Here is an 18,259-nt window from a genome sequence, read left to right as displayed (position 1 = left end):
TCTCATGGAGCTGCAGAGAAGAAAGAAGCAACTTACTTAAACGGCCTCCTTTTAATTTTCTGTTATTATGAACAGCTTGCGTAGAAAGGGCTATAACCAATTCCAACGTTGCTCATCCTGCGATGCACAAAACTTATCTTACCTTTTCAGGGACTCTTAATACTTTTTGCTCCGAACGTGTAACCAACAAGAGCATAGTCTTTCTGTCTGGCATATTAAAAAGAGGGGTGTGGTGTTTCTGCTTGAAGTTAAGGAACCTAAAAGCATGGGGTGCTTGGGTAGCAGAGTACGGTTGAACTAGTTAGACTATTGTAATCGCAGAGCAGCTGCCCTGACAGTAATGTTTTCACCACAAGGAAAAGGAAGTCTTTGTGCAGTGATGTAGAAGGCTGTCAAATCTGGAAGATATCTCTGTGCGTCTGTCTGCAGGCACATCAGCTGGAACCAGCTGAGATTACAGGTCATGAATTTGGAAAATAAAGTGTTTTCCAGGATAGTTAGTTTGTGAAAATGGCCTGTATTTTACTCCTGATAAAGGCTAAATTCTGTTGCACAGCTATTGGCTTGATCTACTGCTAGTTCATTGTCTCCTGTTCTGTTTACTGAGTGCCAGCGAAATTATTAAAAACAAAACCAACAAACACACACAAACAAAATCATGTTTATCCTTTTAATCAAAGCAGCTAAGAAATTCATTGCTGCCTCTCTGATCCTGAACTAAGGCTGTTTTGGTTTTTTTGGGGGGGCTCAATTCTGAGCACAGCATCCAAGGAGAGATGTCCATGTTTGCTGTAAAAATGATGTTTGGCAATTATGTGAATCATTGCTCTGGCTAATGCCTGTCCTCCTGTGGAAACGGAATGATTCCTGCACTGCTCAGTGCTGCTCCTGTGTTGCTGATATGCAGACCAGGAGCCAGCACCCAGTTAGACGAGTAAACATTGCCAAGTTCTGCTGCACTCCTTGCACAACATCCTTCCATTTTGAGAAATGCACTTTATTTTTTTTTAGTAATTTATTCATATTTCTCTAGCCTCGCTCTTTTAATCTTCTGACCTCCCTGTAATACAAGATAAGATATTGTTTACTGACTCTCCACGTAACTGAATACTTGCATCTGTGCATATGTGATGCATTATATTCACAGGATGATTGCTGCACAGGCATTAATATTCTTAGGTGTATAATACATGCATTTTCTCCATACATAATGCAATACTTGAATGTTAAACACCTTGGTGGTGTTTTTTGCTCAAGCAAACACTAGGGAGATAATCTTTTGTTACAGAATGCTAACATATAGCACATAGCTTGCAGCTTTTCATCTTGTAAGCAGAAGAGATCTTCTTTTAAAGTCGTCAGTCCCTTCTAACGCTAGCCCACCAAAATGGTAGATGATGTCTGGGATTAGATTTATGTTTACATTGGGGTTTTTAAATTTTTTTTATTTTTTACATAAATTTATTGTTTTACATTGTCCTTTTCCTCTTTTATTTTTTTCTTAGCCAGAAAACCTTCTACTTGATGCAGACATGAACATTAAAATTGCAGACTTCGGACTTAGCGAGGAATTTACAGTCGGCAATAAACTGGACATGTTTTGCGGAAGCCCATCTTATGCTGCTCCTGAAATTTTCCAAGGAAAGAAATACAATGGTCCTGAAGTGGATGTGTGGAGCCTTGGGGTGATTTTGTATGAACTAGTAAGCGGATCATTGCCATTTCATAGTCAGAGTCTACAGGTACAGTTAAAATATGAAAGCTTGGCTTTTAATTTCTTTAAATCTTGTACGTCATTAGTGCATTTACCTTTTAAAACTTTCTTTTAAAGGAACTGAGGGAGCAAGTACTGAGGGGCAAGTACCACATTCCATTCTATATGTCCACAGACTGTGAAAATCTACTTAAGAAGCTACTAGTACTAAATCCAACAAAACGAGGCAGCTTGGAGGTAAGCAATTTCATCTTGGAATGAACGAATTTTCAGATTAAGACAGGACAAAATACAATAATTGCTTAAAATGTCTTTATTTTTCACGATAGGTACTTTCTTTCTGGTTTTGGTTAAAATAAAATAATGAGGAAATGTCCAAGAAACAGTGCAGCTTGCAAATAGAAAGTGTTAATAAAGGGAAGTCTAACCTTAATTGCAGCTGACCAAAGACTGTCATTTTAGGAGCATTTCAAAGTGCAAACTGCTCCCACTTGTTTCGGTCAGATGATGGAGCTAGTTCAAAATGTGTAGAAAGCAGGACAAGATTGTAAATAGCTTCTGCTTGGAGTTTTTTTTTTAAAAACAAAACCAGCAGCAGGAAGTCCCACAAGCATTTTTGACTTGACTTCCCACTTCCCACATGACTTCTTAAAAAGGATAGATAAAAGAATCACAACTGTGATAGAAAGCTATGTGGGTTTTTTGTTTGTTTTAATGCCATAATGCAGATAAACACCAAGAACTCTTTGAATGAGAAATTAATAATTACTAGTTATTGCTGTTCAGTCTTTTCTTCCCCCCCTTTCTGTTTCTGAATAGCTGGAAAATTAACCTACGTAATAATACCTCAGCTGAAATCTGTTTTGAGGATTTCTACTGAGTTATGATTTTGTTGTTGGTGTTAGTAAATTAGGGTTTCTTTTCATGGGATGCAAAGAATATCTGTGCATAACTTGTAAGGTGTCTAAAAGGTTCAGTGTTTTTAAGGGGCTGTTTTGTTCAGGATTGCTGTATTGGCACGTACTTGCTGGATAACTCTGGAGCTGATACTCAGCACACTTGGTGTAGAGTTCACTCTAAATGCTGCTCTGTTCTATTTTGTGAGTTCTGTAACAAAGAGAGGCTTTTAAAAATAGCATCTACTTACCATAGAGATGAAAGTAGAGCAGAAGATAAATAGAATGGGTTTCAAATAGTATTTGCATGAGTTAATCACCAGTGACTTTTGTTTCATCTTCCTATGCATACTTGTGCAGCAGTGGATAGTGTTGCAGAGAATACATCCCATTTAAGCAGCTTTTTATTTGTAGGGACATGACTTATGCTTCCTGGCATGGATGCTAGCTGTGTGCGGAAGCATGCATTTACTGAGCTCTGTCTGGATGCAACTTATTTCAGGCTGATGCTGGTTTGTGACTTGTTATCAATAGTTCTAACTTGAATAAGATCTGTGCTGAAGAGAGTAGTGAATGGTGGCTTCTACTTTACATTAATTACTTGATATTCATTATCTTGTATTTATGACTGTCCAGGAGACATAATAAGAGCATAGTCACTCGAAGATGGTGAAAGATTGCTTTTTTTCCTTTATCGTGTTTAGGAAAATCCATTTTCCTTTTATTGAACTTTCCTCTGGGTTTTCAGCAGTTTCTCTTCAGATCCAATTTCACTTTTATTCTAGATATTGTAGTGTTACCTAGTTCTTCCAAAAGTCCTTCCTGTCCCTGGAGAGAAGTGTTGGATAGCAGCCTCATGGGAACGGCATAGTTGTCAGATTCTGTGGAAGAGAGCAAGTAGATGTTATATGTGACGGCAGGTCTTGAGCCAGTACCAAAATACTGATGGTAACAGGCACTGATCACCATGCTAATCTGAGGGAGAGAGACATCACAAACTTTCAGAAATGAATGCTCCTGAAATCACGTTTGTTGAATTAGAAAACTATGGTACATGGTTTGGAAATAAATTAATATTTCCTCAGTCTGAGCACTTCTAAAAATACATATTTGGAATGAACGTATATATTTATTAGAAGTTTCTAAAAGTGGAAGGACAATGTCATCTTAGGTGGGGAGGATTTATTTTTTTTTGTGCTTTGTCTTTTAATTATTTGCTGAGTACCAGCCATACGCCCGCTCAGTTCCCATGCATGTTTTTCCGAGACCATCCAATAGCATGTTGGTCAGCACCGTATGGGTTAGGCTGAGCACTCTTCCTCTGGTAAGGACCAGGCAAATTTTTATTAAAATGGTTTGTCTAGACTTTTTCATGGTTGCAGCAGAGAGAAAACATTTTAGGAGCAAGAGAATGTTTTTGTAAAACAGTGAATCTTTGCAGGAAGAGATGGGAAAAATGCGTTGTCAGAAATTCTGTGGATTTCTCTTAACTATCGCAATTTCAACAAATTCCTCCTCCACCCCCCAGTTTTCAATTCTTTGCAAAGCAACACTGTGTGAAATTGCCACAGAGCAGATTTATGCTTACAAAGAGTAATAAAGCAAATAATTTTGAGACAGATAGGTCTTGAGCCAGGACAGATTTTTATCAGATAGTTTTCATGAAAATTGTGGGAAACCTCATCAATATCTAGTGGGCTGACTTTTAAGAAACACAGTTTGGGTCAGATCGTTAAATATCCTGACCGAGGCTGCTGCTGTTTAATCAGCTGACTGGAAGCGCAGCTGAACTTACACAGATGTAATATTGATCCTGGAACTGGATCATTTGTGTCACTTCAAAATGCTTGACTGTAAGAGCCTGTTTAAGAGTTGTGCAATAACTCAGTACGCCTATGAGATCATGTATTTAAAAACAGAAGCAGCAAAAGTTCAGGTATTGAACGGATGGATACCCAGAGCAGATTACATGGAACTATAGATCCACCTACTGAAGAGGCATGAAAAACCCTAAGTGGGAATTCTTGGGTTTGCATATTAATTCAAGAAGGATCAAGAAAGGGAGAAAAGATTTGAGCAGTGTGATTCCTGTCATCCAAACACCTCATCGTGCTTAAACTTCAGATTTAATGAACAGTATTTTTTTAATTGGAATTGCAGATATTGCATATAGCAATACATGTTCACAATCTCTTCCCCGTTTTCCCCCTCAAATGCCAAAAAATCGGTTCTGTGATAGAATTTTGAACAAATCTTTAAGTCTTATTGTCAGCAAAATGTTAACTGGCCCAAGTACAAAGTTCTGTATTGTTCTTTGAAGGATACAGCTATTTGGATCTGTAATTTGGCAGCAGCACTACCTACAAAGAACTTGGTTATATCAATGGAAAATTGAGTCTTTTGCTCTTTGTGAGAAATAACTGAATTCAGTGTTTGCGAGGCATCTTTGTAGCCTGTGGGAAACTTGACTTGCTGGCACTTGTTTTGCTCTTCTGTCAACCTAGTGAGCAATATTAGCATCTGTCCCTAAAGAGGCATGTGTGCCTGTTACTGTAGGAGGGAAAATTATTTTAGCTGTTTAAAAATAAATAAATAACTAAATAAATATGCCCTTAAGGAGCAATTGTGGTGGTGGTGGTTAGGGATTCCAGCTGATCAGTCTTCCAGGGATATAAAAGATCCAGGCTACAGCAGAAGGAAATTTTCCAAGAAATGCAGGAGAAATTGTTAAAGTAAATATCTGCATGGCACAGAGAGAGTTAAGAAGCATTTCTCCCTCCAGCCAAGCTGTGAACATATTTAGGTCAAGGGCAGTGAGAAGATCCATAGGAAAAAATGACCAGTTGGCATCACGATCTTGTAACAAATGACTGTAAGAAGCATCAGCACGCTCCTGAAATATTCCTTAGTTTCTAAACACTTCCTTTGTTATTATTTGGAGGAGTTATTTATTGTGATAGAGTTGGTGTTGCAGAAATATCTAGAGATCTTAACCAAGATAAGGGCATGAGTGTCAGGCACTCGGCAAGATAAGATTAAGAGGGAATGGAAGTGAAGGGTACAAAATGAAAGATTCTTGTGTTTGGACCTGCAGGCTTTTTCTCTCAGTAGTTCTTCTGATATTTTGGGCAAGGGTGACTACTAGGGGAGGACGAACTGATGTAAAGAAAAGGACGTGAAAGATAAAAGAAGAAACTATAAGATGTGAGGGGGTGAAAAGGTGTGAGGGAAAGAGCAGCATTCAGATTATTATGAATTTTGAAGTTGTTTTTCCTCTGACCTGCTAGCACAGATTTAATTGGGTATGGTAAATGGCATATTGACCTAAAGCTCATTTCTTTTCTTAGCAAATTATGAAGGATCGGTGGATGAATGTTGGCCATGAAGAAGAAGAACTAAAGCCTGAGCCTGAACCAGATTTTATTGACACTAAGACAATAGGTAAGACTTTTACAAGGATGTTGCAGCTGATATATGCAGGCAATTTTATCTTGTAAGTCAAACGAAACTCTTACTGAATTGGAGATACAGTCTCATCGTACAAGTAAAATGTTTTATTTTTATTTAAATGAGAAATTTCATTACAGTGCTGTCCTTATAACTACTGTTGTGACTTGACTGAGCTGACATGAGTCTACAAGCACAGCAAGAGACAAATAAGATTACAGAATTCAACAGGCAGAAGGAAACAGATTTTGTTGTGAGGGCAACAATTTTTATCCACCATGGTCAGAGAAAGATACTCCGTTGGCCCTAGTTTCTGTTTGCCAGTGTTTTACTTGTTTGTTGAATCACGTTGAACTATGTTGAATAACATAGTTGAGAGTTTTCAAGAAGAAAATAGCAATGAAAGAGGGGAGTTGTAGGCTTTTTGATCTGCACAGCAAAGATGATGCTGGTTGAGTTGAATCCTAGTTACCCGTTACATTCTAAGGATTTTTTTCTCTGTTTGCTGTTCTTCAGTTGTCAATAAACCCAAGCACTTATTTTGCTAATGTATCTAGCTCTCTTTACTTCTAGACATTATGGTCAAAATGGGCTTTTCAAGAGAAGAAACCCACGAATCTTTAGTGAACAAAAAGTACGATGAAGTCATGGCTACTTATCTGCTTCTAGGTAGAAAACCGCCTGAAGTAAGTGCTACCTAATTTACATCTTTGATTTTGGCCTTTACCTCTGGCTGGGTTGAATATTCTGGTTGTTGATGTTTTATGAACTGTTTTGTAACATCTTTTTTTTAAAGAAAAATTGTGATTGGTAATTTATAATTATTAATTTCGTCTATTTGGCTTTCTGAAACCACTTCATTTTGGACTTCAGAAATGGGGTGAGGTGTAGAGGAACCAACCTGCTTGTTTCCTTGTGTGTGTGCCTCTTGGTGTTATGAGTTACAACCTCGTTCTTGTATTAAGAAATGATTCATTTACTCGTTCTTCTGTTATATCATTCGTAGTTTTGTAAACCGCTATCTTATTACTGCTTCAGACATCTTTGTTCCAAATAGGAGTCTGTCTCTCCTAATGTGAAAGCATCTACTTTGCCTTGAGGAAGTTCATGTGCAGCAGTGTCCATGTTTAGGATACACAATGAGGAAATATTGGTGTTAGAGAAGGCAGGATTTCTTAAAAACATATTTATCACCTTCACTCGTATCAGTGTGGCTTAAGAGAGTTGATTTCAAAAACAATTACTGCAGTTGTTAATCTTCCTGGCAAAAATGGCTTTGAAACAGTTTATTCAGGAGTCTCTGTGGGGTGATAATAATGCCAAAAAGCTGTAGACGAGGGAGACCTAAACACACAGTAAATCCTGCAGAGTTCATGGTGTCCTACAGTACCCAAGTGTAGTGTATTTGAAATCTTTTGCCAGCATGCATTGCTACGTAATATTAGCACTTTGAAAACCTCTACCACCCCAATTGAGCACTGTATGTCATATACTGAAAGCAAGTCTTCAGCAGCTAATCTGTGCGTGGTAAGGGGAGGAGCAGAATGATTGTAGGTATTCTATGAAGTGTGTGCAAACTGAAATTAGTAACACAAAGTCAGTCATAGAATCACAGAATCATACAATGGTTTGGGTTGGAAGGGATCTTTAAAGGTGTCGTAGTTCAGCCCCGATCGGGACCAGACTACGCAGTCTCTCTCTCACTCCCCCCACCCTCCAAGAGAATAGGGGGAGATAATGTAAGGAAAAACGGCTCGAGGTTTGAAATAAGCACAGGGAGAAAATCATTAAAGTTACCGTTACGGGCAAAACTATTCATTTATAACTACAAACAGCAGGATAATGAGGCAGAGAACAAGATAACCTCCCTCCACCCCTCCCTCTTCCCAAGCTTAACATTATTTCTACTACCTTCCCCCCCCGCCGAGCGGCACAGGGGGGAAGAGGGAATGGGGGTTGTGGTCAGTTCATCACGCGTTGTTTTACGCCGCTGCTTCATGGTCAGGGGAAGAACTCCTCGCATTCCTCCCCTGCTCCGTTATGGGGTGCCACGCATACGCCACAGTCCTTCGTGAAACTGCTCCGGCGTGGGTCATCTCTTCCACGGAGTTCAGTCTCTCCAGAACGGCTGTCCCAGCGGGCCCTCCACAGGTCACAGCCTCCTTCAGGCATCCACCTCCCCCGGTGTGGGGTCCTTCATGGGCTCCAAGTGGATCTCTGCTCCTCCGTGGACCTCCATGGGCTGCAGGGGGACAACCTGCTCCACCACGGTCGTCACCACAGGCTTGCAGGGGAATCTTGGCCAGGAGCCGCATTACTCCTCCCCCTCCAACTCACCTTGGCATCTGCAGCCGTTCCTCTCACAAGAAAAGTTCTCCACAACAGGCTGGCAGACGCCTCTCAGAATCTCTTCACATCATCCAGCTCATCTCCTCTCCACTTCTTGCAGCCGGGCCGGGCAGAGTCGGGCCCAGTCGGCCACCTGGCAAGAGGCCAGAGGGTGAGGCCTGCAAGGCCCATGAGGCCTGCACCTCCCCCTCTGTGCCTCTGCCCCCACTCAGCTTCTTCACATCTTCTCTTCTCTTTTTTTTTTTTTTCTGTTTTCCCCTTCTTAAATACGTTATCGCAAAGGCGTTGTCACGGAACATTCTGCTACCAATCAGCTCGGCCTTGGCCAGCAGCGGGTCCGCCCTAGGCCCGGCCGAGTCCACTGAACAAAGGGGAGCGACTTCTAGCAGTTTGCTACAAAAGCTACCACCTTACGCCCCCCCTCACTAAACAAAACCACAACAAAAGGTCATCTAGTCCACCCCCTCTGCAAGGAGTAGGGACGTCTCCAACCACATCATGTTGCTCAGAGCCACGTCCAGCCTGGCCTTGAATGTTTCCAGGGATGGAGCATCTACCACCTCTCTGGACAACCTTGTTCCAGTGTTCCACCACCCTCAGTGTAAAAAAATTCTTCCTTCTGTCCAGTCTGAATCTGCCTCCTTCTATTTTAAAATCATTACCCCCTGTCCTGTGGCAACCGGCCCTGCTGAAGTTTCTCCCCATCTTTCTTATAAGCCCCCTTGAGGTACTGTAAGGCTGCTCTAAGGTCTCCCTGGCACATTCTCTTCTCCAGGCTGAACAGCCCCAACTCTCTCAGCCTGTCCTCATAGGAGAGGTGTTCCAGCCCTCTAATCATCTTTGTGGCCTCCTCTGGACTCGTTCCAACAGGTCCATGTCCTTCTTATGTTGAGGGCTCCAGAGGTGGATGCAGTACTGCAGGTGGAGTCACACAAGAGCAGAGTAGAGGGGCAGAATTGCCTCCCTCGACCTGCTGGCCACGCTTCTTTTGATGCAGCCCAGGATGCGGCTGGCTTTCTGGGCTGCAAGCACGCATTGCCGGCTCGTGTTGAGCTTCTTGTCCACCTGCACTCCCAAGTCCTTCTCCTTAGGGCTGCTCTCGATCCATACACTACCCAGCCTGTATTTGTGCTTGGGATTGCCCCAACCCATGTGCAGGACCTTGCACTCGGTCTGGTTGAACGTCATGAGATTTGCACAGGCCCACCTCTCCAGCTTGCCAAGGTCCCTCTGGATGGCATCCCTTCCCTCCAGCATGTCGACCACACTACACAGCTTGGTGTTGCCAGTGAACTTGCTGAGGGTGCACCTATGCCACTCTCCGTGTCACCGACAAAGATGTTAAACAGAGTCGATCCCAATACCGACCCCTGAGGAATGCCACTTGTCACTGGTCTCTATTTGGACATCAAGCCGTTGACCACAACTCTTTGAGTGCAGCCAGCCAGCCAATTCCTTATCATCAAGTGGTCCGTCTGTCAAATCCATGTCTCTCCAGTTTAGAGACATGGACATTGTGTGGGACGGTGTCAAATGCATTGCACAAGTCCAGGTAGATGATGTCCATTGCTCGTCCCTTATCCACCAATGCTGTAACCTTGTTACAAAAAAGTCATTGAGTACCTCAGCCTTCTCCATGTCCTGGGTAACCAGGTCTCCCATTTCCTTCCAGAGAGGGCCCCCATTCTGCCTGGTCTTCCTTTTGTCCCCGACATACCTCAAGAAGCTTTTCCTGTTGTCCTTGATGTCCCTGGCCACATTTAGGACTGTCAGGCCTTCCTAACCTGATCCCTGGCCACTTGGACAATCTCTCTGTATTCTTCCCAGGCTACCTGTCCTTGCTTACAGCCTCTGTAGGCCTCCTTTTTGTTTTTCATTTGGTCCAGGTGCTCCTTGTTCATCCATGCAGGCCATCTGGTGGTTTTGCCCGACTTCCTCTTTGTTGGGATGCATCGCTCCTGAGCTTGGAGGAGCTGATCCTCGAATATTAACCAGCTTTCTTGGGCCCCTCTTCCCTCCAGGGCTTTATCCCATGGTACTCTGCCCAGCAGATCCCTGAAGAGGCCAAAGTCTGCTCTCCTGAAGTCCAGGGTAGAAAGCTTGCTGCGTGCCCTCCTTGTTGCCCTAGGGATCTGGAACTCCACCATTTCATGGTCACTGCAGCCAAGGCTGCCCTTGAGCTCCACATTCCCCACCAGCCCCTTCTTGTTGGTGAAAGCAAGGTCCAGCATAGCACCTCTCCTCGTTGGCTCCTCTGTCACTTGCAGGAGGAAGTTGTCATCCACACATTCCAGGAATCTTCCGGATTGCCTGTGCCCTGCTGTGTTGTTCTTCCAACAGATGTCAGGGTGGTTGAAGTCCCCCGTGAGAAATAGGGCTTGTGACTGTGAGGCTGCTCCTGTCTGTCTATAGAGGGCCTCATCCTCTCGGTCCTCCTGGGCACGTGGCCTGTAGCAGAACTCCACTGTAATGTTGCCTGTCCCTGCCCTTCTTCGAATCCTGACCCATAAGCTCTCTGTCAGCTCCTCATCCCTCCCCAGGCGGAGCTCCATACGCTCCAGCTGGTTGTTGACATAGAGGGTGACACCCCCTCCTCATCTCCCCTGCCTGCCCTTCCTAAAGAGTCTATATCCCTCCGTCGCAGTGCTCCAGTCACAGGAGCCATCCCACCACGACTTTGTGATGCCAACAAGGTCGTAGCCCCGCAGGCGTGCACACTCCTTTGTTCCTCATGTTACGTGCATTAGCATAGAGGGACTTGAGCTGGGTCCCCAGTGAAGCCAACTTACTGGCTGGAGCAGCTGGAATTCCCTTCAGCTGCATTTTAGGTGCTCTCCTGCTGACCTGCGATCCTTCTGCAAGTTCTGGGCACGTGTTGCTGGCACTGGTGCCATAGTGACAGTGGTGGGATGGATTGTGGTTCCTCTCCCCAAGCAATGGTAGTTCAAAGCCCTCTTAATGAGTCGGCAAGTCTCTGGCTGAAGATGCTCTGTCAGGTGGACCCCATCAGCCCCCAGTAGACCAAGTTTCTCAAAGGGAGTCCCATGGTCTAAGTAGCTGAAGCCCTGGCTGTGGCACCATTCCTGTAGCCATTTGTTGATTTGCTGGATTTGACTGGCTCTTTCAGGCCCCTTCCTTTTGACCAGGAGGATCAAGGGGTCTAGCCTGCACCCTAGAGTCCTTAACCATTGCTCCCAGGGCTCTGTAATCCTTCTTGACAGTTCTCAGGCTGCTCCTGGCTGTATCACTGGTGCCCACGTGAAACAGCGGCAGCGGATAACAGTCAGTGGGCTGTATGAGGTTTGGTAGTCTCTTGGTAACATCCCTGATACGAGCCCCCAGTAAGCAGCACACCTCTCTAGAGAGCGCGTTGGAGTGGCAAATGGGTGCCTCCGTACCTCTCAGAAAAAAATCACCCACTACTATCCCCCATCGCCTTTTCTTAGTTGCACTGGTCGTTATGTGGGGAGCAGGGTCGGGCTTGCCTTGCTCAGCTCCAGCATCTCTCCTGATGCGCTGGGTCGTTCCTCTTCAGTTTTCAGAGCTGTGAAGCGATTCTGCAGGGGCACCACAGGTTTCAGGGGAAGTCTCTTCCTCCTGCTGGCCCTTGCCTTTGCAAGCTCCCATTCTGCTGTATCATTGGCTCCCCTCCCTTCTGCATGTGTTGGTGGGGGAGTTTTTGGCTGTTTGGCCAGGGGCTGTGGTTCTGGTGCAGACTGCGCTTGGAACCAGCTATCCAACTCCTTCTCAGCCTCCCTGATGCTACATAGCCTTCTCACCGCCTCCTGCAGCTCCTCCACCTGAGCAAACTTTCTGCGGGCAGGGCTGCCGCCTGTCCCTGCCCCAGGAGAAATGTCCAGGTGCTTCCTGCAGCCTGAGGTCTGCACTGCAGCCTCTCCCTTCAGCAGCTCCATCTGTGTGGAGGCAGTCCCATCAGTATTTCTTGCTGCAAGACCTAGTTGCCATTTTATCTGCATCATAGTTTCTGGGTTGAGTGACACAGATCAATAATCTTTTCATTTTTCTCTTGAAAAAATGGCTGGAGCTCTAGTTGGCAACTTCATCTGCACAGGGAAGCCTTTCAGCCAGTCAGATAGATGTATTCCCTGGGATGCCAGTTTGTTCTTTGATCCCAGAGGCAAAGAATTCCGTAACACAGTATGTGGGAATTGGAGAATAATACTTAGTAAAGCAAGTGTCAGAAAAATTAAACTTTCCTACGTTTACTTTTAGCATACTCTCAACGGTACGGTAATGAGATGGTGAATGAGCTCTTGGGAAAAAAATAGCTGATGATATAAATGATTTGTGTCAACAAGATTAACCTAGTACATTTGAAGACATTAAGGATACACATCAATGGCTGAAACTCTACTTGTATTTGCTTCCAATGCTTACATTTTTGTACAACATAATACACAGTAGGATAAAGTATTTCATTTAATTTTAGTCTTCGTTTTCTTCTAGAGTAATGTATTTTCTGGTAGTGGAATGACAAGGAGGAACACTGATGTTTGTGAACGTTCTTCAGATCGCTGTTCTGCAATACAGAATGGGAAGGACAACAGGTATTCTTCAAATTTTCTGGCTTATTAATTTTGGTACAAGAACGGAAGCATAGAAGAAACAGGCTGTGCAATTAGTCAATACCATTATGAAGCATGGTGCGAAATGCATAAAGTCTGACTAGGTTTTCGTCTTCTCTTCCACCACAATTTCTATGTTTGTGATGAAATTAATAACTAAATGTGTAGATCTGCCTTGTACTCTTTTTATGGAATCACATAAAAATGGAATGTGCTTGGGTTGTCGTCCAGCACCGAGTTCAGTAACTGTGCTCACAGCTAAGTAGGCAGTTCTACTGTGGAGACCTTCAGGTGGAGCGCCTTAGCAGTGTAGCCTGATTCTTTTTCATTTCTCCTAGTAATCACTCCAAAAGCTGAAATTGTTCACACTCATCGATCATTTTCGATATCAGGTTTTGGCCTATAATAGTATTTTAGTAGTGCTGGAAACCACTTGGTACCTGTAAATGGGATGAGAATTACACTCAGTTTAGTATGTTTTGTGAAATACTGTTGTATTTAACACTGCCACAATTACGTTTTTGAAAAATACGTTCTTTGTTCATCTTTGGTGTTAGTTAAACCCTTTACCAGACTGAAAAATACAACATTGGCTTTAATGGGCAGTACTGAAAACTGGATTTTTTTTTTTTTTTTACCTAAAGCAGTAAATCTTATTCTGAGAGTCTATTTAATCAGTCTATTTCAGTCTTGTGAATTTCTGTTTCAGTACTTTTTACTGTTTCCACGTACTCTTTGTAATCTTTCTTCACTACTTTGAATAATATGTCTTTATACTTCATTACTTTGAATAGAAGTCTCTAATCTTGGGAGGAATGAAAAGGCCTAATGTAACATATATGCTGATTTGATTTATGGATGAACATAATTTTCTCAGAATTCTATATTCTTTACATTAGCTGACCAAGGCAGCCTGGTCACTCCGTCTTCTGCTTATTTAAACAGCACTTCCCGTGTTCTAAAAGAAAAAAATAGTTGTCATTTTCCCTGTCTACTAGGGGTTTTTACACTAACCCTTCTCTTCCCTTTTCATTTGTCCATCCCTCCTGCCTTGCTGCCACTGTAAAAGCCTAACAGAAACGCCTGCGAGTAGCCCATCTTCTGCAGGCTCTGCAGTAGCTTCTGCTGTACCAACACGGCCTCGGCATCAAAAGTCTACGTCTGCCTCTGGTCGTCCCATAAAAGTTACACTGCCAGCCATCAAAGATGGCACTGAAGGTTACCGACCAAGGTAATAACTTTATTATTGTTCCTTTAATGCTGTGCACTTTTAAAATCTTGTTGTTCCGTTCATTCTATACTTCAATATGTTGGTAGTCTGTTCAAAGCTGTCATGTTGCATTCTGTTTCAGAACAGTAGCTTACTCAAGTAGTGTGAGTATTACAGAGTATTTAGGCCTGATTCTGTTCATCACACATGCCTGCATACAGTTAAAGAAGTTCCTTGACTGCCTCCCTCTGGAAGCTTCTGGAAAACTTAAGTAGTTAAAAATGTTAACAAATTTAGACAGGCCCATACAACATAGACCACCAGAAATTCAAATGAAATACTGAAATGTTAACCTCTTGGTTTTGGAGATTGCTAGGCTCATTTCTGTCCAAAAGCACTATAGTAGAGCTGCTCTTACTATTAACTGCCCAAATAGCTTTATACATTTATTTGTGCCAGATGATTACTATTTAAGAAATATCTGTTAAGTTTTTGGAGTGCTTGTCTGTTAAAGGTTTTATTTCTCCAGAGGAGGGCTGGGAACACTTTCAGATCATACTACAGACTTTCCCACCTTTTTTCCTTTGTCCTATTATCTGTGTATACTTTGCAAACTGCTCTTAATATTGAGATAATTTGATTTTACATAAAAATATCTCTTGATTACTTCCAACTATGAATCATAAAGACAAATCAGTAGCAGATTCAGATTTAAAAAAAAAAAATCAAGAGCAGGGTTTCTTTTGCTATCTTTGAGAAATGGTTGTCATGTAGGAGGGTTTCTAGCATAGTCTTTCTCTGTATTTATGCTTCTGTTTTCCCAGCAGTGCAGCTCAAAGAGCGCCCGCTGCTCCCCCGTCCGCTCACAGTATGAGCACTACCCCTCCAGACCGAACCCGCTTTCCTCGGGGCAGTTCAAGTCGAAGCACTTCCCATGGAGAGCAGCTAAGGGAGTGGCGTGATGCCACTTACAATGGACCGCCCGCCTCACTATCACATGAAACCGGTGCTTTTGCACATGCTAGAAGAGGAATGTCAGCCGGTATAATAAGCAAGATAACTTCCAAGTTTGTTCGCAGGTTAGTACCTCGATTTTTAAGAGAGGAAAACCAACCAACCAACCAAAGCCCAGCCTGTAACTAGGGCCGTAATTGGGAAGTCATTGAGAATTTCTAGTTAAATGTAAATTTAGTTAGAATGGTGCTTCCTGTGTGTGCTCCTTCCAGAACCTGCCTTGTTTTACTTGTCTGTGTATATTGTAACCATTGTGTTTGACCAGCTATTCTGCTTCTTTATCTTAAAGGAGCAAGAGAACGCTACTCAAAAGGGTTTTTTTTGCTCATGCCTTACAGCTAAAATACAAAGGTGCTACAATTAACTACAAATCAAATTAACTTAAATACTGAAAGTGATGACTTTAAAAGTGAGTCATTATTTAAAGTTAGCAATATTTTACTTTTTTAACTGGGTGCAGTTTGTTGCAAGGGCTATATTTACAATGATTTGATTGCTGTGCTTAGAGGGAGTAGGTACTAACAAATGATCTCAGGGAATTCTAAAATCTACGTATAAATGTGTCCATACTGCATTATTGATAGTTTTACAACAGAATTGTATCTTGGAAACCTCTATTTTCTTTGCAGAATCATGCTGTTATGTACTGAATTCTATCAATTGTGTGAGGTTTTGTTTTTTTTTAAAAAAAAAAAGACAACCCAAACAACAAAAACTAGGATAAATTCACAGCTAGATTAAGCTAGTAGTTGCAAATTCCTAAGTAAAGTATCATTAATTGCATAAGGTGGTATTACAAGGGGAAAGAAGAGAGAAAGCTAGAAATGTAGTGATGTTCCTCATAAAATTGATGGAACCTGATGAGCTGCTAGTGTGTCAGTGTGTGTCTAAGTCATACCTCCTATGATGACCTGGAGAAAAAAAAAAAAAAAAGTAGGTGAATGCTTTTCTTTTTTCAGAAACCTGAGGATGCAGGACTATGATCCTCTATTATTGGTATCTCCAGCACTTACATAATTGTAGGGAGATTATTTTTTTTAAAACCAGAGAGCAAATTAACTTACAACAAAGTTAGTCAGTCAACTGTGTTGTCAGTGTAGATTTCCAAAAGAGAAAGCCGTTATTTAAAAAAAAAAAAACAAAGGCAGCACATTCTTAACACGATACATTGTATAACAGACAATGCATTTTATTTACATTGGCCCTTTTCAATTCAAAGTCTGTTAGCTGTCGAATTCTTGACCTGGAAAGGGAAAAGAGATTAATCAAATGTTCAAATACATGAAGTGTGAAGTTGCTTTTAGCTCTTGCTTTCATTCTCTAGCTTCCTTTACTTCTTGTCATCCTACAGTGTCTGTTTTGGGCTAAGAGTCGTTTGAGATCTTATCCCTGCCATGCTCTGTCTCTTAATATCAATGTGGTTCTCTGGGGATCACACTGAAAGTTAAATTAAAGATGCTTGTTTTGACTCCTCTCGGAATAGCAAAAGTTTTATAGACTATCAAAATGAGAACAGCACCTTTCCCCAGTGAGGGATGGGGAGTCATCAGACATCTTAAGTACCTGGGACGAGAACAGAAATAGTTGGCTGTGGAATTACTGTCAAATAATTAGTGCTGTTTCTCAGAATGCTTTCTCCAATGGAATAAATAATCTGTTCAGTAAGGAAGCATCAGAATAAGAACATTCATTGGAAACTAGTCCCTTGAAATTTTGTGCAAGTCATTGCATCAAGACGCACTTTGCATCTCCATGTCCCTCTTACTTCTGCAAAAAAGCTGCTGTCTGTGTACTCCACTGTTTGAGAAACAAGCGATTTACGACCAAAGTACAGCACAACATTTTCCCTCATCAGTTAAACAATGTTATTTTAAGGTCTTTTTACACAGAGAGGGGTCAAAAATGCATCATAAATGCAAAAGGAGGGAAGGTGGAAAAGAGGGGAGGATATTAACTGAAGACTTGTGAATCGCAGGGTGGGGTTTCTTCCTCTGCTGCTTTTACAGTAGGATTTCTGCTTCAGGACTGTGTCCCTCAACTTCAGTTTTGTTGGTGTATGGCACGCTCCAGATCGTGAACTCAGCAGAGCTTCCGTCATGCTTTTTCATAGATTCCACTTTCTTTGGAGCAGGATGGAGTACCGTGTGTCTGCTGCAGTTACCATTGCACATGTCATCAGAACGTTTTAGAGCAGGGGTTTCCAAACTTGCCTTGCTTGCGTGCCACCACTGGGCGCTGCACCGAAGCGCACATCAGTGTAGGAGAAGGTGCACAACTGTTCCAACAGGATCCGTCTAACGCTTGGAATTAGCTTGCGCGTAACTAGTGGTGTGTCAGTCACAGCTTAGAAACCCCTGTTCTAGAACTGTATTTCTCTTCTGTCTCTTGGCTGTACAGCTTTTACGTTTGACTGTTCTGTATGTCGCTTCTTCCAGGAGCGTTTCTGGGGACACAAAAGACAGAGAGAAGGAGGATAGCAAAGATTCGAAGCCACACTCCTTGCGGTTCACGTGGAGTATGAAGACCTGACCACTAGTTCTATGGACCCAGATGATATGATGAGAGAGATTCGCAAAGTGTTAGATGCCAATAACTGTGATTATGAACAAAAAGAGAGGTTTTTGCTCTTCTGTGTTCATGGTGATGCACGACAAGACAGCCTTGTTCAGTGGGAGATGGAAGTCTGCAACCTGCCACGACTGTCACTCAATGGAGTTCGTTTCAAGAGAATATCTGGGACTTCTATCGCATTTAAGAACATTGCATCCAAGATAGCAAACGAGCTTAAGCTGTAAAGAGAACCTAAATGTTTTGGGATCAGGGAAGAGTCATACATGATCTACACTTTGAATGTACTGGTTACGCCTAATGTGATTGGCCTGTGAAACTCCCCATGCACCTGAAGGTGCACAAGTCCATGGGTCCTGATGAGATCCATCCGCGGGTCCTGAGGGAACTGGCGGATGAAGTTGCCAAGCCACCGGCTATCGTATTTGAGAAGTCGTGGCGGTCTGGTGAGGTCCCCAATGACTGGAAGAGAGGG

At 42.6% G+C, this 18,259-nt stretch overlaps 1 protein-coding gene across 1 annotated transcript in view; it reads left to right on the top strand.

Moving 5' to 3' along the window:
- LOC147601454 (serine/threonine-protein kinase MARK1-like) overlaps positions 1–18,011 on the top strand; it is a 36,117-nt gene extending 18,106 nt beyond the window's left edge. The window contains 9 exon segments of the mRNA XM_086744673.1: positions 1,506–1,742; positions 1,832–1,951; positions 5,958–6,051; positions 6,631–6,749; positions 12,874–12,974; positions 14,062–14,223; positions 15,030–15,281; positions 17,652–17,742; positions 17,745–18,011. Coding sequence (XP_086600799.1) covers positions 1,506–1,742; positions 1,832–1,951; positions 5,958–6,051; positions 6,631–6,749; positions 12,874–12,974; positions 14,062–14,223; positions 15,030–15,281; positions 17,652–17,742; positions 17,745–18,011 — 1,443 coding nt within the window.
- Positions 18,012–18,259: the final 248 nt, after the last annotated feature.

The sequence above is a fragment of the Chlamydotis macqueenii genome, chromosome 3 (genome assembly GCF_036417535.1).
Source record: "Chlamydotis macqueenii isolate bChlMac1 chromosome 3, bChlMac1.mat, whole genome shotgun sequence".
NCBI lineage: Eukaryota > Metazoa > Chordata > Aves > Otidiformes > Otididae > Chlamydotis > Chlamydotis macqueenii.
This window is presented reverse-complemented; position numbering and strand designations above follow the sequence as displayed.